The sequence below is a fragment of the Sodiomyces alcalophilus genome, assembly GCF_042370955.1.
Source record: "Sodiomyces alcalophilus JCM 7366 unplaced genomic scaffold ACRALscaffold_10, whole genome shotgun sequence".
Classification (NCBI taxonomy): domain Eukaryota; kingdom Fungi; phylum Ascomycota; class Sordariomycetes; order Glomerellales; family Plectosphaerellaceae; genus Sodiomyces; species Sodiomyces alcalophilus.
In genome coordinates this window covers 625,329-646,010 of record NW_027263541.1, presented here as the reverse complement: position 1 = coordinate 646,010, position 20,682 = coordinate 625,329, and the positions used below count along the sequence as shown (strand labels likewise).

The 20,682-nt window shown below is 56.3% G+C and overlaps 8 protein-coding genes across 8 annotated transcripts; 5 read left to right on the top strand and 3 right to left on the bottom strand.

Annotated features, from left to right (window-relative positions):
* Nucleotides 1-222: 222 nt before the first annotated feature.
* Nucleotides 223-1,077, top strand: ACRALDRAFT_1058903 (uncharacterized protein; the record flags this gene model as incomplete). Its single annotated transcript, XM_071015961.1, has 2 exons — nt 223-813; nt 871-1,077. The coding sequence occupies 2 exons, from the start codon at nt 223-225 to the stop codon at nt 1,075-1,077; spliced, it is 798 nt and encodes a 265-aa protein (XP_070871155.1).
* Nucleotides 1,078-1,805: 728 nt separating this feature from the next.
* Nucleotides 1,806-5,615, top strand: ACRALDRAFT_2044953 (uncharacterized protein; the record flags this gene model as incomplete). Its single annotated transcript, XM_071021481.1, has 3 exons — nt 1,806-1,997; nt 2,049-5,186; nt 5,223-5,615. The coding sequence occupies 3 exons, from the start codon at nt 1,806-1,808 to the stop codon at nt 5,613-5,615; spliced, it is 3,723 nt and encodes a 1,240-aa protein (XP_070871154.1).
* A 4,848-nt stretch (nt 5,616-10,463) lies between these two features.
* Nucleotides 10,464-12,209, bottom strand: ACRALDRAFT_1083682 (uncharacterized protein; the record flags this gene model as incomplete). The annotated part of the gene is made up of 2 exons (XM_071019488.1): nt 10,464-12,021; nt 12,068-12,209. 2 exons carry the CDS (start codon nt 12,207-12,209, stop codon nt 10,715-10,717), a joined length of 1,449 nt encoding a protein of 482 aa, XP_070871153.1. The 3' UTR covers nt 10,464-10,714.
* Nucleotides 12,210-12,571: 362 nt separating this feature from the next.
* ACRALDRAFT_1066192 (uncharacterized protein) lies at nt 12,572-13,762 on the top strand (the record flags this gene model as incomplete). Its single annotated transcript, XM_071017296.1, has 1 exon — nt 12,572-13,762. A coding segment is annotated over one exon (1,072 nt), but the record flags the coding sequence as incomplete, so codon positions are not given.
* A 631-nt stretch (nt 13,763-14,393) lies between these two features.
* Nucleotides 14,394-15,108, top strand: ACRALDRAFT_2114545 (uncharacterized protein; the record flags this gene model as incomplete). The annotated part of the gene is made up of 2 exons (XM_071023687.1): nt 14,394-14,441; nt 14,497-15,108. The coding sequence occupies 2 exons, from the start codon at nt 14,394-14,396 to the stop codon at nt 15,106-15,108; spliced, it is 660 nt and encodes a 219-aa protein (XP_070871151.1).
* Nucleotides 15,109-15,307: 199 nt separating this feature from the next.
* ACRALDRAFT_2030352 (uncharacterized protein) lies at nt 15,308-16,171 on the bottom strand (the record flags this gene model as incomplete). The annotated part of the gene is made up of 2 exons (XM_071020656.1): nt 15,308-16,034; nt 16,107-16,171. 2 exons carry the CDS (start codon nt 16,169-16,171, stop codon nt 15,308-15,310), a joined length of 792 nt encoding a protein of 263 aa, XP_070871150.1.
* A 1,194-nt stretch (nt 16,172-17,365) lies between these two features.
* Nucleotides 17,366-18,817, bottom strand: ACRALDRAFT_1073001 (uncharacterized protein; the record flags this gene model as incomplete). The annotated part of the gene is made up of 1 exon (XM_071018053.1): nt 17,366-18,817. One exon carries the CDS (start codon nt 18,815-18,817, stop codon nt 17,366-17,368), a length of 1,452 nt encoding a protein of 483 aa, XP_070871149.1.
* A 351-nt stretch (nt 18,818-19,168) lies between these two features.
* Nucleotides 19,169-20,158, top strand: ACRALDRAFT_2037940 (uncharacterized protein; the record flags this gene model as incomplete). The annotated part of the gene is made up of 1 exon (XM_071020842.1): nt 19,169-20,158. A coding segment is annotated over exon 1 (230 nt), but the record flags the coding sequence as incomplete, so codon positions are not given.
* Nucleotides 20,159-20,682: the final 524 nt, after the last annotated feature.

The following is a 20,682-nucleotide window of genomic DNA, read 5'->3' as shown; positions in this document are numbered from 1 at the left end:
TGGGGCTTTAGAATAAAGAGTATCATCGTAGAATATAACAAGTCGCTCGAGGTGGCGGTGATTTCGTTTGTCCTTGGAGGGCCAGAAGTCAAGTTGGTCCGCCGCCACCGCCTGCATCCCCTCTGTGTTGTTATTCTGCATTGGGAGTTTAGTTCCCCGCATCAAACGCCGGAACCAACATTACTTTCATTCCTTCACCCTCTTGCATCAATGGCAGACCTCATGGACCACACCGACGCCAACCCAGAGGAGGCCAGCGGGTCTTTTGGCCAAAGCTACATCTTACAGCCTCAGTCCGAGCACACCCACACGGCCATCGTGTTACATGGGCGTGGCAGTTGCGGCGAGGAGTTTGCCGAGGACTTCCTCGCATCGACACTGTCGGATGGCCGCAACCTCAGGGACAAAATGCCCGGTTGGCGGTGGGTATTCCCTTCTTCGAGAGAGCTGTGGAGTAGTGCGTTTCGCCAACGCATGCCGGCTTGGTTCGAAGCACACTCCTTGACCGACCCCACGGCGCGGCAGAACTTGCAAGTCGACGGGCTCCGGGAATCGGTGGGCTATGTCTTGGAAATTATGGAAGAGGAGAGCAAGCGACTTGGCGGAAACCCACAAAGACTGGTCCTGGGGGGCATCAGCCAGGGTGGTGCCGTGGGGATGTGGGCTCTGCTCTGCCAGCGAGATGCGACAATGGGACTGGGAGGCTTCTTTGCAGCCAGCACTTGGCTGCCATTCGCAGCTGACGTTGAAGATTTCCTGGTACAGAAGACTTGGCCTACAAAGGGACCTGAGAACACGGAACCAAAGGATGCGGTTCTTCGCATGGTGTCAACCGAGACTCGACTCGGGCGCCCAGGTTCTTTTCAACAGACCCCCGTCTTCATGGGCCACGGCACTGACGACGCATACGTGGATGTGGAATTGGGTCGACAGGCCGCGCATATCCTGGCGCAAGGGGGATGGAAGGTGGAATGGAACGAGTACGTAGGGGCCGAGGAGGAGGGGCACTGGTTCAAGGTGCCGGATGAGATGGATGCTATCTGTGAGTTTCTCGTCCAGGGGGCGTCGAATGAGTAGGTTGTGACCTAGTTCTACCCAGCGAGCTCAATGTAGGAGTGATAAAGGGGAATGCCTGGGCCTGCATCTTCATGATACTGTCACTGCACATAATTACGAAGTAGATGCCAGTTTGAGCCTACTTCGGAACATGGTTATTCCGTGCCATTCCTAATATACACTAGTACCTAGGTACTTCGTACCGTCCAAGTTCATCTCCTGAATTGGACTCTCTGATTGGACACATCGACCCACTCCCCCGCGTCTGCTCCAACAGTTCGCTGCCGCTTTCCGCGACCGGCCCTAGCAAAGACGCGCGACGACGCGACAATGGGAAAGAGGAAGGAAGGGGCCCGACTTCGACCGCATGCCCCACGATTCAAACCTCGTCACCGCCAACTACACTCAATTGGCTCAATTGACGGGTGCTCTCGTCGCGCAACACTTGCACAGAGCTCGCTGAGCATTATAGACGTGCGTTTTTTGGGGGGTGGGGTATTTTTACAACTTGCTCTTTCGCCAGGCGCATTTTTTCAATTCTGGAATTGTTCGCTTCTGTGGCATCACAAATTCCTCAACTCTTCCTTCGTTCATGGCCCAATCTTTTGCATTTTAAGTCCTTCAAGAACGACTAGACACCTTCCAAGTCTGGGAGGCAAGAGGTATGTGTTTCCCTTCTCAAATCCTTCCCAGCCTCTTTTCCCTTGCCCATCCGTGGTCCTAACTCCCGCCCACACTAGGTAGGCACTATGCTACCCCTTGTGGACCAACTGGGGGACGACGCGGAAGCTATACAGCTTGACTACGAAATCGTCAAGACGGACATTCTTGATGCCGAATGGATGCCTCCTTCCGAGCGAAGAAAGTCCAAGAACCGCAGTCCTGCCACCCGTCGCAATACCGGCTCGACCGTTTCGCCCTCTCCCCCGGAAGACTCCATAGTCGATGACACCGGCGAACTCGTTGGCTCGCTGCGACCCGCCTCGCACGAGTCGGCACCCCCATCTGCTTCCGTATCTGTCGATATCCCCGACAGCACGCTCGTCGTGCCGCGCTCTCGATATGAAGGCTTCGAGCCGCCGGCCCCCGAACTGTCCGAGGCGAAGGCCGTGGAGGAGCTGCTCAAGCTCTGCGGCCCGGAGGACCAGGACGTTGAGTTTCAACTCGACATGTTCTCCATCTGCATCGACTCGGAAAAGTACCCATACGAGATGCGCCCATTGCAGCATCTATCCACAAAGGACGTCCACAACGTCATGTATGCCGATGGCGTGCTATCCCACAAAGACGTCAAATTCTTCGTCCGCGGTATAACGTTCGATGAACTCCCCATCGGCAACTACGGTCTGGACCAACACACCGTCGGCGATCAGATCTGGATTCGTTCGCGCGTCTGTGCCGCCAAGGCAGACCGCGGTCGTGGGCATGACATCTACTACAAGCTCGGAAAGCCGTCAACCGAGTATCGTCGTTACTATTCGCCCTTCCTCTGGATCGCCGATCTCGCCAAGCACGTCGTGGACTACCTCGAAGATGCCGGCAACAAGAACCGCCGCGTCGGGTTCCGAGATTTCAAGTCGCGTTTTCACAACTTCCTCCTGCGCCACCATAAAGGTCGTCTCGCCTTCCGCCGGTGGTTTGACCAATATGGCCGGACCGACTTTCGCGTTGCCGTCCACGCGTATGACAACTTTATCTACAAGGAAGCATATGGCGTATTGGGGCATAAAAGAACTCGTTTCCATACCCTGTGGAAGGAAATCATTGATTACACCGCATACACGCCAGCTCCCGGTGCCGCCTCAGACAATGACACGCACAAGGGCATCCCTCTCACGGTCGTGACTCCGTATGTTCATGACTGCTTCAGCCATCTACCCTGCGGCATCATGATGGAGCCTGTCACCCCCAGCGCTGCCACGGAACGACTCCGCACCAAATTGATCCAGAGACAGCATCTCGAGCTGCCATCACACATCCACAACGAAGCCAAAGATATCAAGAGCGTATCGGATGCTCGAGCCGAGGGTCTCAAGAGGGAAGTGCGCGTGGGCGACGTCATCTCCTGCCCGCGCGACGCCCAAGATACCGACTGGCGAAGGCACACGGCCGTGGGCTTTGACGACGTGGATCGGTGGTTCGGCCTGGTCCAGAAGGTCCACGTCAACAAGTCGGGCCGCTCGCTCGACGTCACCTGGATGTACCGCCCCGTCGACACGCTCTGCGGCCAGATGCGGTATCCGTGGAACAACGAGCTCTTCCTGTCCGACCACTGCTCCTGCGACGACGGACGGGAGTATCAGAAACTCAGCGAGAGCGAAGTCCTCGCCATCCACCGCATCGACTGGGGCGGCTCTTCCACGACGAGCGCCGAGTTCTTCTGCCGACAGACGTACATCTCTTCCGAGCGCCGCTGGATCACCTTCAGGCAGGACCATCTCATCTGCTCCCACCGCAAGGAGCCCGTCTTGAACTCCGAACACTACCGCACGGGGGATACCGTCCTGGTGCAGCTCAAGGCGAACAGCAACAGGCTCGAACCGTGCGAGCTACTCGAGCCCCCGGGTGCCCCTGGCCACCTTATTCGGTTCCGCCAACTCCTGCGGAGGAACGAGGTCGATCCCAAGGCGACCTGCCGGCCTAATGAACTTGTATACTCGGAGCCACGAATAATCGAAGCAGGTGCGGATAGGATACACGGGCGATGCATTGTACGGCACTTTGCCTCCGCCAACAAGGTCAAGACGCCCTATGATCGCGACGGCGTGGGTAACGCATTTTACATTCTGACTCGGTTAGCTGAGACCGACGGCGATGTGTCCCGCTGTGTTCCTTTCGATGACAGCTTTCCCTTCCCCCCGACTTTCCGACAGGGCATGGACCCCGACGAGCCGTTCCCGAAACTCAAGGGCTTCGATTTATTCTGTGGCGGCGGGAATTTCGGACGAGGCCTGGAGGAGTCGGGCGTGATCGAGATGAAGTGGGCAAACGACATCAGCATCCGCGCTATTCACACCTACATGGCCAACGTCGACGCCGACAACCAAGTTCACCCGTTCGCCGGCTCCATTGACAATTTACAAAGACGAGCCCTGGAGGGGAAGTTCTCGGACAATGTGCCTCCCATCGGTGAAGTCGGCTTCGTTTCTGGCGGCAGTCCCTGCCCCGGGTTCAGTCGCCTCACCCACGACAAGACAACTCCCGAGCAGCGGAAAAACCAGTCGCTTGTGGCTTCGTTTGCCTCCTTCATCGACATCTACCGACCGAGATTCGGCCTCCTCGAGAACGTCGTCGAGATCATAGAGAGCGCAAAGGCCAGCCAGCAGGACATCTTCCTTCAGCTGATATGCGCCATCGTGGGACTGGGCTACCAGACGCACTTCTTCATGCTCGACGCGTGGACGTTTGGTTCGTGCCAGAGCCGCAGTCGCGTCTTCTTGGCTTTCGCAGCGCCCGGCCACCGGCTGCCCGAGATGCCCCTGCAATCTCACCAGGCGAACGATCCGAAAAACAAAAGCCTGGGCAGACTGTCCAACAACGAGCCCATGTTCCAGCGGTTGATCATGCCGACGGCGTTTGGGCCGGTGAGCGCCGCGCAAACCTTTGCCGACCTGCCGGATATCATGGACAGCAAAGCCGATGCCTGCATCAAGTTCCCCGACCATCGCCAGTCGTACGGCATAACCCCTACCGTGCGGACCCGCCTCTGCACCATACCGACCCGGCCATGGGGCGTCAACCTGCGGAGCGCATATAAGAACGGCTCCGTAACCCAGGCCGAAATGGACCGGTTCGCTACGGGGAAGACCATTGGTGTTTCGAATGCCTACGGCCGCGTGATCCCGAACAAGCTGGTAGCGACGGTGACGACAAGGCCGTCGCCGGCCGACCGGTTCACAGGGCGCATCCTGCATTGGTACCAGAACCGGATCCTCTCGGTCATGGAGGTCCGGCGCGCCCAGGGCTTCCGCGACCACGAGGTCATCCTCGGCGAACCGAGGGAGCAGTATTTCACCGTCGGCAACAGCGTTTCGCGCGAGGTGTCGGTCGCCCTGGGGCTCTCGTTCCGTGAGGCCTGGCTGGGTTCTCTCGTTAAAGGCGACGAGAACATCCCCAAGCTGGGCTACGGGGTACGGTCGACGTCGACGAACGGCACCACGAAGCAGAACGGGCAGGAGGAAGTGCGGGACGAGCAAGACGAGGAAGAGCCGGCGCTGGAAGACGAACTGGCTCCCGAGGACGAACCTCTTCCCTTTGACTGGCGTGGCCGCAGGGTCCCTAACGAGGACTATGTGCCCTCGGACGAAGACACGGAGGACGTCGTATCCTGCACCGCCAACGGTCCGCTCGATAGGGGGGCACCGCTATTGCCGACCCCGAGCGACTCGACACCTGCACGGAGCGTGGCGGGCCTGAGAATGGCCGAGTCGACGGCGAGCTTGAAGAAGAGACGGCTCTCGAATTCGATTATCGTCGAACTTTTCTCCGCCAAGGTGTCCAAATCGGAACATGAGGCCAGTTACCGACAGAAGCGGATCAGGGTGGAAAAGCAGCTTTAACCTCGCCCTTTTCTTGATGTTGCTTCGGCCCTGGCTCTGGTTTATATGCCGGGCGTCATTTTTATCTCTCATTTGTATAAATCAGGCGCTGCGTTGCCTACGTGCATTGCACTCGACATGCATAGATGATGCCGCCCTGCCACCGCGTCGCTCAACAAAGGCGTTATGTGATGTGCCCTGGAAGAAGAACCATGGAAGAAGAAAAAGAGATTGGGCCATCAACATCACTGCGCTTGAATTGCTCAGTTCGGTATAGATCACCCATAGACTATGCCTTCATGTAGAGAGCATGATGGATAGCGTTTTCATTGCGCTACAAGGACTATATATATCTTCAGCCCTCGTTCCCGTCCTTATTCTCACGATGACCAGTTTCCTGTGCCGGCGTCCATGGCACCTCTAGCCAGTCAGCCATCTCTTTGGTGTGACAGACTGACAACTCCCAGTCTAAGAGAGGATGACACCGGGCATCGAGCGAACCACATCCAGCAACGACAGCGACGGTCTGCTGCTCTCACCCAGGAATACACGTATCCATACCCATGGCTCCCATTGATTCGGACAGGCGAATGAGACAGTGACGAGTCCACAAGCCAACGTTGATTTCGTCTTCGTCTTTCGGCTGCTTTTGCCTAGATTATCTGTCACTCTGGCTTCAACTTCGAAACACCATCGCTATGCTCTATACGCTTAATAACTACTTAATGACCAATTTACATCTTCGATTAGGCCCAACGGGGTTCATATACTCCAAGCATCCCTTTGAAGTAACAATGTTTTTCAGGTTTTCTTTTACTCATCTTCTCCCCCCTGGCTGAACCAGTGATCACGCAGCAGCAACAGTCGCAGTGACAGTGACAGTCTCCCGCTCGATAATCCTCTCCCGCTCCGTAACGGTCAAAATGAGCATCTGGGTCACCGTGTGAGCCACATCCGGGCTGTTCCCATCTTCGCCAGCCGCAGGTCCAGGTGTTGGTTCCGGGCTGGGGCTCCCATTGCGACCCTGGCCCTGTTCCTCGTTTTGCTCCCCGACCGCGCTGGGGAAGATTGTCGTTGTCAGGAATGTGGTGGGTACGACGAGGCCGTCATCCTCTCCGATGGGCAAAGGTAGTGACGTCGGGAAAGGACTAGGGCTGGGTTGGCTTTCTTTCGCATCATCCGCCGTAGGAATTGGAAGTGAAGGTGAGGCTGGAGTCGGCTCGACGACGGACGGGAACGGAGGCACCTTGAGCTCCACAGTCTCTTGGGGTGGAGAAGGCGGTTCTTCGATAACCTTGGAGGGAGAGGATGGCTGGGCGGTCACAGTGACAGTGACAAGGAGGGTCGTTCCAGGAACAGGCTCGGGTTCGGGCTCCGGGGTCACGGTCACGAAAACTGTAGACGTCAAAGTCCCGCGCACAGTTGTTGTTTCCTCCACGACCTCGTCAGACATTGTCACGGTGGAAACAACCTCGGTGATGGTCGGCGTGATCGTCTCTGTGACGATGGGGTCGTTCTCTGGAACCTCCGGCGGGTTCTCTGGGGTCTCTTCCGGTGGATTCTCTGGAGCCTCTTCCGGCGGGCTCTCTGGAGCCTCGTCTGGTGGGCTCTCTGGAATCTCTTCCGGCGGGCTCTCTGGAGTCTCCTCTGGCGGGCTCTCTGGAGTCTCCTCTGGTGGGCTGTCTGGCGCCGCCTCCGGTGGGCTCTCTGGAGACTCCTCCGGCGGGCTCTCTGGGCCCTCTTCTGGTGGCGTCTCTGGGGCTTCTTCCGGCGGGTTCTCTGGAACCTCCTCCGGTGGGCTGTCTGGAATCTCTTCCGGCGGGCTCTCTGGGGCTTCTTCCGGCGGGTTCTCTGGAACTTCCTCCGGTGGGCTGTCTGGAATCTCTTCCGGCGGGTTCTCTGGAATCTCTTCCGGCGGGCTGTCTGGAGCCTCCGGTGGAGGAGTCGGAGCAGGGCCGGACAATTCGAGGATGCGGGACGCCACAACATCGTCAAAACAATCGAGAACCACGCCGGCTGAATGGTTCAGCGGCAAGGGGAAACAGCTGGTGCCCGGGCGGGTGCAGTCGCGAAGATCGAAAAAGCCTTGGTCGTTGCAGGTCCCAATACTCCCCATGACGCAGCCAAGCTGACCTGGCCCGCAAGCGGATAGCTCGGTAAGGGTTCGGAAGTCGCGGAAATATTGCTTGGCTTCTGCCAGGTTCGCCGCCGCTTGTTCCGGACTGATGGTCGCGCTCGAGTCTGGGGGCGGAGGGCCATTGTTGGTGGGTATGGCAGGGTTAAGCGCCCTGGTTGGGACGACGGGGGAGGCAGAGGTGGGTGTAGGCTGGTTGTCGGTGCTGGTGGGTGAATCCCCATTTGGACGAGACGGCACTTCGGAATGGTTCGAAGGGAGGGGCTCCTCATCCGGAGGCGGAAGGGGTAACTCGGATGTTGGAGTTTCACTGGACGCCGGGAGGGCGGGTTCGGAAGTGGGATCGAAGTCCGGAGGTACTTCCGGCGAGCTGGTTGGCGCAGGCGGCTCGGAACCAGGGGGGGTCTCAGAAGTCTCTGGAGACGAAAATGGTGGCAACGAGGTTTCAATTCCGTCTGAAGGTTCAGGAAACGGCGAGACGATCGAGGACTGGGATGATATGGTGTCCTCGGTCGACTTCGGAATCGCGGACGAGCTCATGTCGGAAGGAAGCAAGTGGCTGGTTTCCTCTGGCGCCAGGAGACTCTCTGTCGGGATTTCCGAAAACGCCGAGGACAAGAGAGTGGTGGGCTCGACGTGGCCAAGAGACGACGAGGCGAGAGGGGCCGTCGACGATGCTACAGGCAACTGACTCGTCGGCTCTTCCGGTTGAGAGTCTGAAGACGACTGAGGAAGAGAGATGGTGCTGGAAATGGGTGGCAGGCGAATTTCCTCGTCGGTGGATGAAGGATGAGGTACTGGTTTTCTTGTCTCGATCAGGCTCGACTCGGCAGGGACGTCGGTCGCCTGACCTTCCGTGGTTGGTAATGGATCTGGCTCCACGGTGGAGAAAATGGGAGTCGGTGTGATTTCATCATGGTCTTGCTGCGAGACGAGGGCCGCGTCGAGTTGACTGGACAGGTGTGAGATGGATATCGAGTGGGAACTTGCAGAAGAGCTAGCATACCTTGAGGACGAGGTGGGAACGACGGACGCGGTTCGGTGGGTATCAATGCTAGAATCGTGGACCAAGTCGGACCGTGGTATCCTCCTCCAGCGACTTACGGGACCAGCCTGCGTTGTGGAGGATACCAGGATGAGAAGTAAGGCGTGCGAAAGGGGACGCATTCTGAGAGAAAGGAGATGTAAAGAGCGATCGCTGGCCGGGCCAGGTCGAAGGGTAGATTATGAGGCCAGTGACGAACCAGTTGAGGTTATACCCCGGTTCAGGAAGAAAGGAGAGGAAGTTGAGAGAAAGATCAAAGGATTAAGACGATGGCTTGGAATATCAACGGCTGAGTTCGAACAAAGTAGGTAGACTTGACGGTCAAAGAAGGCAAAGAGAGTAACAAGAAAATGAAAGACTCGAGAAGAGATGATTTGGAACAGATGCTCGGACAGGAATAAGGAGAAAGATGGAATGACAGAAAGAGAGAGACAGAGAACGTGATTGTTGAAAGACGGAGAGAATGCGAGAGAATAAAGAAGGACAGTCAAGGGTGTGACAAGGTCCAGAACATCAAAAGGTCGAGCCAGGAGAAAGTCATGGAGCGAGGATGGCGCAGGGGTTTTGTACGACTTGATACGAGATGCGGGCCGCATGAAGGGCCCAGGGCGGCCAGACAGCTGCTGGGCGTGAGTTCCAGAGTCAGGGCGCGATGGGCCGGCTAGATGGTCTACGAGACGGGGCTGGTCTCCAGTGACGGGACATTTCCTGGTTCCGCGGAGTACGCCGGCAATGTTTACTGTCAAGTGTAAAGTATGGCGTACGTATGGGCTCGATGCGACCTGTCCTGAGCTAGGAGCCATGGGAGCTTTCATCCAATGCCGTAGACGTAGACGTCGGTAGAGAGGTTCCTTGGGAAGCACATAACGGTAGCCTTACCGGAGGTCCAGACCCCGGAATCAGAATAGGAATCAGAATACACACAATGGCATTGTATGGATGGTGGTGGCTGTTAAGCGCCGGTCGGTTTGATGAAGGGTTTGCAAAGAGACGAAGAGACGTTGGCATTGACGATGAGTTGTGGAGTTTGTTTCTAATAAGGTCGAAAATAGACGCGCGGTAGGATATTACTGGTACGTTGTACCTGGCGCCAGGGTGGGTCAACTGTCCGGACACTGTGAGCCAATCACTGGGAGTAAAGTCGCGTAACCTGCGGCCAGTGACAAGGTGACAAAGCTACAATTTACAAGTGACAAAGTGACATGTTCTGTGACGCTTTGTGACGCTTTACAAAGTATTCTTATCCAATTGCTTCTTCCTTTCTTGACATTCCCACCCTCCTTTTTCTTTTGTTCTTTATCTTTCTCAAACAATCACATCGCCTAAGAGGCGCCCGATACCGCACGAGACTATGGAAGACGTTGCACCTAAAGCCGGCCGTACGCTGTAAATCCTACTACTTCGTACACTATAGTCCTTTTTCTCGGCACCAGATGTCGGCTCCTTGGCTCTCCGTCCGCTCTGCTGGGACCGTCTAGAGAGGCAGTATATCTGGCTGGTGGCCGTAGATTGGGGTTCCGTTGGCATTTGCCAAATTCGGGCATTATAATATCGACAATTCCACGAGCCTACCCTCGAAGGTAGGGATGCCATTGCTGGTCCAGGACGAGAGAACCATGTGTGACGACTCGGCAAGATTTAACAATACGCTTGAATGCCAATGTGCCTTTTTCCAACTTGTGGATGGAATCAACACCATCGATGTCTATCACTGACGTGGTGCTCCCGTTTGTCCATGTTCATCTGAATTCATTGGCAGGCTCATGAGAGCTGGTATCCAAACCCGACAAATGCACCTTGTATGAGAGAGAAAGCCTAGAAACACCAACATACGCCCGCCCGTGTGCCGATTCCCAAACCCAATTCCGTCCACCAGAACCATGATCCTGCCGTGACCTACTCCGTCTCCCAATGGTGATGATAACCAATGCCACTTCCCCCTCAACGCCTCCGCCGGAACCTGCTATTGTGCCCCGGTCCTCCCTTGGCCCCATAGTTCTTCAGCTTCAGCCTCCGGAAATTGGCATGCGCCAACTGGTTGACCTTCCGCACGGCCTTCTTGACCGGACCCTCCTTGGCAGCCTTCTTCTCCGACGTCGTCTTTCCTTCCTCTCCGCCCTCCCCATCGACATCCGAAGGTACAAAGTCGTCCAGATCGGACGGCACGCCGTCATCATCCCCCGCCACCGGCCCTCCTTCCCCGACAGGAACCGCGGTCCTCCGCTTGATAAACACGGGCTTCATGTTCGACCTCCTCGTCGTCCTCTTCTGGCCCTTCTTCTTGTATACCCTCAGCGGCTGGCCGTTCCGGTCGAGCTGCTCCTCCTCCACGGGGCTGTCGTACATCGCCTCGTCGTCGAACCCGCCCAGCGGGAGATTCCTGACCTGGCTGTCGGCGGCGAGGATGTCCGCCTCTTCCTTTTCGCGCATCGATCCGGCCTGCTGCGGCTTCCCTGGGCCATCGGGTGGCGGGGCCTCACCGGACTCCATCTCCATCTCGCGGAGGGCCTCCATGTCCTCCTCGTGGGTCTCCTCTTCCTCGATCTTGCGCAGGCTGGCGACGATAGCGCTGAGTCCGCGGCCGTGGGGTTTCCGCGGCAGTCTCAAGGGCGGTGGGGATGGCACGGGTCCGTTCTCGTCGTCGAGGGGCGCCCGGCTGTGCCGTTTGAGGAAGGCCGGGGTGCTGAACTGCAGCTTGGAGACGGACATGGGCGTCCTCGCTGCTTGCGCGTTGGCGTCCTTGGATTTGAGCGGCGTCATGAAGCTGTCGAGGAGCTGTCTCTTGCTTGTTGACATGGGGGTTCGCCCTGGTTTCGCGTCGTTGTCGTCTTCCATCTCGGCGGCTTTCCGTTTGCTTGGCGTCGTTTGGGACGAAGGAGCTTCGCATACCGCGGTCACGCCGGCCCCTCGAGACGGGGTTCCCAGTTCCCTCTCTACCATGAGGTCAAACAGGCCCAGGACACGACCATCTCTTTGTGGAGTGGGACCGATGGATCGAGGTGGCGCGGGGCTGAAGAGGGTTCTGGAGATGGACGGTGTTGCGGCGGATGTCGGGTTATGAGGGGACGGACGAGTTTTGGAGGGTGTCTCAAAATGTTTTTGTCTTTTGGATGGTGTCTGGGTTTTGAACTCGGCGGGGGATCTGCGCTTCTTCGGTTCGACGTGGGGCTTGGGAGGAGGGGCCACCTTGCCGGACAAGATGTCGCGAAGTTTGTTGTACTGTTTGTATTTTCGGGCTGGTGGGATTCCTGTTAGCTTGAGGATAGAAGGGAAGAAAGAATGGTCACAGCGTACCGATATCAGGGTTGTCCTTGATGTCACCTCGACCGGGCTTCCGTCCATCATGGCTCTTGGCCCAGGCAGACTCCCAACTCTTGAGTTCGGCCCGGAGTTCTAGAGACTGCGACTCGAGAGCAGCTTTCTGTTGGTCATCCATCGCCTGACGATGATCGTAGTCGAATACTATTGAATCGTGTGAAATATCGTCGAGCAAGACGCAGGAGTTGTGGGGAGCGACTAGCAAGATACTCAAACTGACTGAAGTAGGTATTTCGTATGGACTGGGGAAGTCTGGAATAGGTAATTAATGGGAACGCGAAGACAACGCGAAGTGGAACCTGGGTGATATCATTGTCAATTCAACGCGTGAAATTTCGCGTTAGACGAGCGGGGGTGGACTACGCCACAATCGTCTGTGGCGAATTTGTGGCTAGGATATACCTAGGTACGAATACATCTAGACCCTTTGACTTTGAGAGTTTCCCCCCTTCCAACTGTCAACCTCTCGCCGACAACGGTCATGCCAACAACGGGTACGGAAATTGCCCCAAGTTTTCGAGATGTCAAGTCTACCGTTCTAAAGACCACATTAAAGGGTATATCGTCCCAGCCCATCGCCAGCGATGACTGCTGCGTCATCTGCCTCTCGGATCTCTCCGAACCCTCCGAGGCCCAGCCCTGCGGTCACAGGCATTTTGACTATCTGTGTCTCATAACCTGGCTGCAACAGCAAGCAGCTTGCCCTCTTTGCAAGACTGAGATTCACCAGGTCCGATACGAGTTTTCCGACGACCGCAAACAATGGAAGACGTACACCGTGCCACGGAAGACCGAGAGTGCCCGGCACCGAGTGTCTGCCGATGCAGATAGACGGACGGCGACACACGCATCGTCCAGCGAGCCGAGATATTACCGTTTTGAGGGGACCAATTCCCGCCGACACCACCGCGCCGACCGTGCTGGAAACAGACCATACCCATCCGCAAACGCCGGGGGAGGCCGGCACGACCGCCACGATCCCCTCGCGCGGCGCCGCTTCGTATACCGCAACCAGCTCTATTCGCTGCACGTCGGGTCCAACCGCATGTCTCGCTACCGCGAGCTGACGCCCCAAATGTTCAACGCGGACCCGGAACTCGTGTCGCGCGCTCGCATGTTCTTACGCCGCGAACTGCGGGTGTTTGCTTTTCTTACGAGGGACGACGACGACGATGGCGACAGCGACATTGCGGGGTCGTCCAACCGACACGAAATCGACAACCCCGTGCGCCGGCGCCGAGCCAACAATCTCGAGTTTCTCCTCGAATACATCGTCGCCATCCTCAAGACGGTCGACATGATGGGTAGCATGGGTGTGGCGGAGGAGCTCATCCGGGACTTTATCGGTCGTGAGAATACCCCGTTGCTGCTGCATGAGCTGCGCGCTTGGCTGCGAAGCCCGTATACTTCGCTCGACAACTGGGACCGCGCGGTGCAGTATCCTCCTTTGGAGAGGAGGAGGGAGGAGCGGGAACCACGAACGCGAAGTCGGAGCCCGCCGTCTGGGAAGGAGGTGACATATCCTTCCACGTGGAGGCCGGGGGATGCATAGATTACCGGACCAAGCGGTTCACCATCATCCATCTTGAGCATTTATAGTAATGGCGGGAGTTGATGCGACCATGTTAGGATAGAGCTTAGATATCAATGATACCCTTTTGGCTTCTGTTTCAACCCTTTTCTGACAAGTTGAGGTTACTGTTGCAGGTTACTGTTGCTCCGTGATAATCTGTTTCTGGGTCTGATAACATTTAGCTTCTCCGAGGCTGGTCACTGAGGATCAGTGCAGTGCACCTCAATATCGCCAAGTAGTGTACCTACTTCGTACAAGATTCCGCTGCGACAAGATCCGCTTGTTCGGGCCCAGCTACTTCGGCTCCGGAGTGGGCCATCCGTGCGTACGTTGTAAGGCTTCCGGCTGTCCCGCTGTACTCCGTGGAAACTGCCAGTTCCCACTATCCTTAAACTGGTTTCTAATTCTCTCGTGTAACGATTATTTGAGCGCGACCTAATTACACCATCGAAAACTCTCGAGGGACCTTATCGCATTCCTCTTCTTCAACCGCGTGCTTGGCACGGAAGCTATCCGGCCTCGGAATTCCGCCGCGTCGACCTTGACGGCATTGCGACTATGCTGACAAATACTCCCAGAGTCTGAGATATAACAGCCATGGAGGAATGGCCCCATCTCATCCCGACCTCATGTTACCAATAACGATTCACTATTAGTTCTTAAGTGTCAAGTCGACTTTTCTGTATAGAATCACTACATAGTTCACTATCCAGCCCATTCTCCTCCAAGATGACCAACTTCAACATCCGAATCATCTCGGACAACGTTTGTCCTTGGGTATGTTCACCCTCCCCGCCATCACTGGCGCAAACTAATCAACAGTAAACCCCAGTGCTACATCGGCAAGGCCCGTCTGGACAAGGCCATAGCCCTCTACCAACGCACCCACCCCGGCGCCAAAGACGACACCTTCACCGTAACCTGGTCCCCCTTCTACCTGGACCCCACCGCGCCGAAGAAAGGGATCCCCCTGCTGGAGCGCATCGCCTCCCGGTTCGGTCCCGACCGCATCGAGGGCCTGCAGGCGCATCTCCGCCAGGTGGGCCAGGCCGAGGGGATCAACTTCAAATTCGACAGCTTCACCGGCAACACGCGCGACTCGCACCGCGTCGCCGAGCTCGCCAGGACGAAAGGCGTCGAGACCCAGAACCGCGTCGTCGCCGAGATTATGCGCTCCTACTTTGAGGGCTCCGGCGACATCACCTCGTGGGATCACCTCGTCGCCGCGGCCGAGCGGGGCGGCCTCGACGGCCAGGAGGTGAGGAGCTGGCTCGCTGAGGGGAAGGGCGGCGAGGAAGTCGACCGCGAGGTGCGCGAGGCTGTCGCGTTGGGGGTGTCGGGCGTGCCGCATTTCATTATCCAGGGGGAACATAGCGTCGGCGGCGCGCAGGAGCCCGAGACGTTCCTGAAGACGTTTATTGCCATCAAGGAGAAGCAGGGATGAGCGTCAGCGGCTTTCTAATTTGCCTTTTATTCTTCTAGGCTTTGCTTTACACCGCTGACCATAGACAGTCATCGATGCGTGTCTAACAAAGAAAAAAAATCATCTCAAAGTCTCCAATGGGTATCATCCTCATAATCATCATACATACTGCAGTTCGGCTCACTTCGTCCCGCCGACAGTCTCCCGTCGTTATCACGCATCACATATGCAAGAGTCCCCCCAGATCCTTCTCCATCGCCCGCAACCTCTCCTGCAACTCCCTCTTCTTCCTATCCAGCTCCCTTACCTCCTCCTCTTCAGCACGTAGCTCCTCCTCCGTCATGCCATCATCCCCTTCCTCCCAACCGCCCCCCTCCTCCTCCCGTTCTTCCCCCCTCTCGGCCTCATCCATCCAATGACCCCGGTTCAGCGCCTCCAACGCTTCCGTCTGCTCCGCAACCCGCGCCTCGTAGTACGCCAACGTGCCCCCGCTCCTCGCCCACCTCCCCCGCAGGGCCGAAACCCTCTCCAGAGCCCCGGGCGGCGCGTATACCCTGCACAGCTTCTCCGCGCCCCGTAGGAGAATATCCACGTCTACATCATGCTTAGCCCCTCCCCTCGCGTCTCCACTGCCGCTGCTCCCATACGGCCGCCGGGCGATCTTGTCGTGCAGCTCCCCACCCAGGACGGAAGCGACTGCAGTATTGCGGTGCGCCGGACGGCCGGTGATCCCTCCGCCCGTTGTGACCTCCCCCGACGAGACGGCGAAGACCGTCTTGCGACGGTTACGGTCGCCCTCTGGCTTGGCGGTCGAGGACTGGACGGCTGACGGGGGCGGTGGTGGCACGGAGAATAGGGCTCGCTCGTGCGGCTCGGTGTCTCGGATCAAGGAGGTGATGTCGTCGTTATGGAGGAGCGCGTTGGTGAAAATCTTGGGACGTGGGAACCTGGCCGGGCGGGTTAGGTTGGGAGGGTCAAAAAGGTACGTCGAGCGTCATGGTGAGCGGAATGAGACGTACGGAAGAGAATCGATTCCTTGACAGGAGAGCGCGATTTGCTCGAGGTGGACGTTGAGTAAGGACATGGTGGGTGGTTAGAGGGTTTAAGAGGCAGCGTGGTGGTGTCGTCTGTCGTCCGATGATACGCACCACCTGAAGCGGTGGCCGGCGGTACCAATGCTACAATGCGAGGAAGCCTGTTCAAGGCTTGCGCGTACTGTTTTCAACACTGGATGTCGCAGTATACCTTGACATTAAGGTGATTGGAAATGGAGGTGTACTTGATGCGCTTCTGCCGAAATGTAGTGACCCAAGGTAGTAATGGAAACCCCACTACAGTGTGCCAACCGCAATCCTCACAGTGGGGTAACTCGGTCATGCTTATATAATCGGACCTACATGGCTCATTGTCATGCTTGCGAGCCTTCACGTTTCCCGTCTTCACCATTGCCTCAAGCCATGAACGACACCGTAATGCTCTTGATAAAGGTCCCAGTATATTATAGACCGCAAAGCCAACGTGTCCGCCAAGTATCAAACTGGGAGATACCGAACCCGGGCCGCCCTAGGGACACGGATATTCCACTTTTTCACATTTCACTGGAAGAGAAGCAAAAAGCCATGCCAAAAGCCACAATCTCATTAGAGCCTTGAGGCCCTTCCACTGCAACGGTCTATGGGGACGTAAAAACAAGGCGCAAAAGACTGGGCAAGTGGGAAGGGGTCAAGGGAGAAGGGAGAGATCAAATCAGGCAACGCTGTTCCATTTCCGTCTCATTTCCATGCCATCCATCGCTGAATGTTCCCGATGCTGCAAATCAAGGTCTATGGTTGAGGTATCTAAGAAATGAGAAACATGGTGGGTGACGTGACGGGGCAAAAGGGAAAGGGAAGACAGACAGTAAAAAAGGAGACGTAAAAATGAAATGAAACAGACAAGAAAAATGCAAAGAAAGTAGATAATCCTCCGTCTACGATGGTCGTACCGCTCGTATACCTCGTATTATCTTTTCGCTTTTCCTTTCCACCCAATGGGTTAATAATTCCTCATGTATCGCGTATCGTCGAAAGGCGTCGCAGAACGTAACGAGATGGGGGCATCGCACATCATCAAAACCCCGTTTCCCAAACCCGCTTGTCCCCGTATCCCCCGTTTTTTTCTTTTTTATCCTTCGTCTCGTCTCGTCGTCATCGTTATCATGGCCATCGTCGTTTCGTGAAAATATCCAGTCCCATCATTTTTTAACCCACATCCCCGAAAAGACGCCTGAAATTCCACCCTAAATGTCCTCGTCGATTTCCATGGCGTAGTAGGGGAGCTCCCGCGCCAGCGCTTCGCCATCGCCAAACAGCATGCCGAATCCTCGCGTCATGCGCAGCCGCGCAGCATATTCCTCGCCGCTCGACGGCTCCTCGAGCTCTTCGATGCGCTCTGGCGGTGGGTCTTGAAACTGCAGGCTGCGCCGGTCGCCCACACGGCGCCGCAACCGCCGCGCACTGGCGCCCACGGCATCCCAGGCGATTGTGTCTTCTCCGAACGACATGAGGTCTTCCAGGCCGTCGCTGTCGCTGCGCTCCGAGTGCGTGCGTTTGCCGATCGAGCTACCGTGGGACCGACGCTTTCGCATCTTGATCTCGCGTTGCATGCGGGCAAACTCTTTCAGAGCAGCGTCGTCGGCGGGATCGAAAAAGTCGTCCTCTTCGTCGTGGTCGTCAATGTCGCAAGGATGGGACGCTCTGGGAACTGCTTCCGGGGATGCCTCGGGCGATAGGTCCCGAGAAGCCTCCGAGGCGCTGCAGTTCAGATTTCGAAGGTCGGACATCATGTTGCGGTCGAGTTCGGAGCGGCGGGGTCGATGCGTTAGGTTGGCATAGGCGAGAGACTGGTGGTAGTGACGGCGGCTACTGGAATCGCTATCGCTATCGTTATCGCTTGCCGAGCTGTCAGAGCCGCGCGATGGAGGGCGGGACTGTTCCGTATCGGGATACTCGATGCTAGTGGGGCCGATGACGCCGGCACGCTCCTTATCCATGGGGTCAAAATCGGACAATTCTTCAACGACAAAGTTCGCGGCGGTTGTGGATCGGCTAGCGCGCACGGGTGCGGGGCTTAGCACGGTTGGCTGGTCTTGACCCATATCATCTTCCTCGTCGTCGTCGTCGTCGTCGTCGTCGTCGTCGTCGTCGTCATCGTCTTCCTCATCGTCATCTTCATCATCTTCATCGTCGTCATCTTCATCGTCATCTTCTTCATCATCGTCGTCTCCACTGGTAGGACTTTGGGCGCGTCGCATATTTCGTACATTGGTGCCGGCCTTGACGCGGTCGCCGATATTATACTTGTCGACATTCCGGGCTTTGATGCCGTTGTTGATGTCGTCGTCGTCGTCCTCGTCCTCCTCCTCGTCGTCATCGTCATCCTCGTCATCTTCTTCTTCTTCTCCCTCGTCGCTTGATGATCGAGGCAGGTCCGTCCCTGACGATTCGGCATCGGATGATTCCCGATCGTCATCCTCATCCCCTTCATCATCTCCCTCTTCGTCATCATCGTCGTCATCGTCATCGTCGTCCTCCGAGCTGCTCTGTGGTGACAATTGCGCAAAACGGTTGGAACGGGAGTAGCTGAATTGGTGACCATGGCCAGTGGGCTGGATGTTGGATTTTCGCGACACTGCTGGGCGGGTCACGTTGTGGTAAGGTGGTAGGTGACGGGAGGCTTTGCTCGCCGCCATTTTGTGAGTGAATAGAGGTGAGACGGAAGTTGGGGTGTGAGGCGGTGAAGCCGGATCCATTCCCCCGCCACGGCCACTACTGTCACCGACGAATTTTAGAGTCGGGGTCGTGGGCCGCTTGTTTCTAGAGGGGACGGGTAGTCCGCGTGGTCTAGTATCGGGTATTGCGGGTGCGCCCATGAAAGGTACGTAATGTAAAAAACGTGTATAATTGGTTTGTTAATCCGGTAGATCGTGGCCAGAGTTTGTATTCGTCTTCTCCAATTTGGCGATCTCTGGATCGACGAGTCGATTCTTGTCCTTTTTTTTGGGTTTCTTTTTTTTTTCTTTTTCCTTTTTTTCTTTTTCGTCGACTCAGGGACTATTTCTTAGTGTGGGGTAATGTGTTGGCGGGGAGGGGGGGAAAGACCTGACCTGTGACTCTTGCAGGTTCCACCACAGAGACAGGGCAGGATCGGGGGAAAAAAGGGAAAAAATAAGAAAACAAAGTGAAAAAAAAAATAAGATTCCCAGGATATGTGAATGTCAAGATGTGTGCAGGATAAACTGGCCAGAGAGAAGCCAGCTAGGATTTTGTTTCAAGGCGTCAATACCCAGAGAAGAAACCTCCGACAAGGAGAAGAGAATATCCGGTTGCGGCTGTTAGTTGTCATGATAGTCCTTGGGTTGAAGGATCCAAACTCGAGCGGGACGCTGACGAGGAGGCGAGGCGGCGAGATGGAAGCAGAGAATTTGAGCTCAAACTACCCTAAGACGTACAGCGCAGCAAGAGATCCCAGTCGGTAAAATACGTGTTGCACAAACAACAGGCCGAGTACGTCAGGGTGAGGTAGATGAATAGATGAAATATATGTTGGCAGCCGGGCCACAGGATTTCTCACTCGTCAGCCGTCGCTAGTGGTCTCGGCTCGAAGGGAACGGGTGCCGACCGCAGACGTGGTGGTTATGATTCGTGAATTGAGACGGGAGAATGGGAGGACAGTGGGTGATTCCGTGAGAGATGGGGAGTATGGGCGAACAGGGGATGACCTGGTCTGGTGTCGTGGTGTTGGAAATACGATGGTAGGTAGGTAGGATGTTTCCCTTGTTGTGTCTTAGCTCGGTCACAGTTTGGCTGGACTCGCCCAGCGAAAGGCCACAGACCCAGTGCTGTGCAGTCCGCGGGTGCTCACAGGACGGGCACCGAGTGCGCGTTTGACCCGGGAGAGCAGAGATTCGCCAAGCGGAATTGGAGACGAAGCAGAGTGGGTGCAAAAAAGGGGGGCCGGGCAATTGAGGCACCGAAGAAGGCAATTGAAGGATGCTCTGCAGGCTGGGTAGATAAACCCGACAGAGAACGGGAGAGGATGGGAGTGAGAAGGGGAGGAAGAGGGAGAGAGGGATAGAAAAAGAAGAAGAAAATACAAGATGCAGGAGTAGGGACTTTGGGAGGAAGTACGGAAGCAATAATAAGGCTAGAGGGGTGGGGGTGCATGCTGGGAGCGGTGGATGATACGAATAGGTACAAGTCGGTACGCTGTAGGGTCGTGAAACAGGGGGATGGTGTCGCTGTCACGGCTTGCAAGACCTGTACTCGGTACTTGGTAACTTCCAGTTAAGGCTGGCAGTGGCCGTGTTGTGGCGCGGTTTCGCTTCTTCGAGTCAGACGTGGCTTGAAGTTTTGGACAATACAACTACGAAGTATTTGTAGGGATGTCATCTTCAGTCCACTCGCGGAGCGTAGCATGTTTTCCGACGTGTACCAAACCAGGCTAAGAGAAACATACATACAAAGTAATTACGCATTGGCGGTGATGAGGAAGCGGGAGACAAAGTGTTGGGCTGATACTTGGAAGAGCAGTCACCGTCGGTGTTTGTTAGCCAGC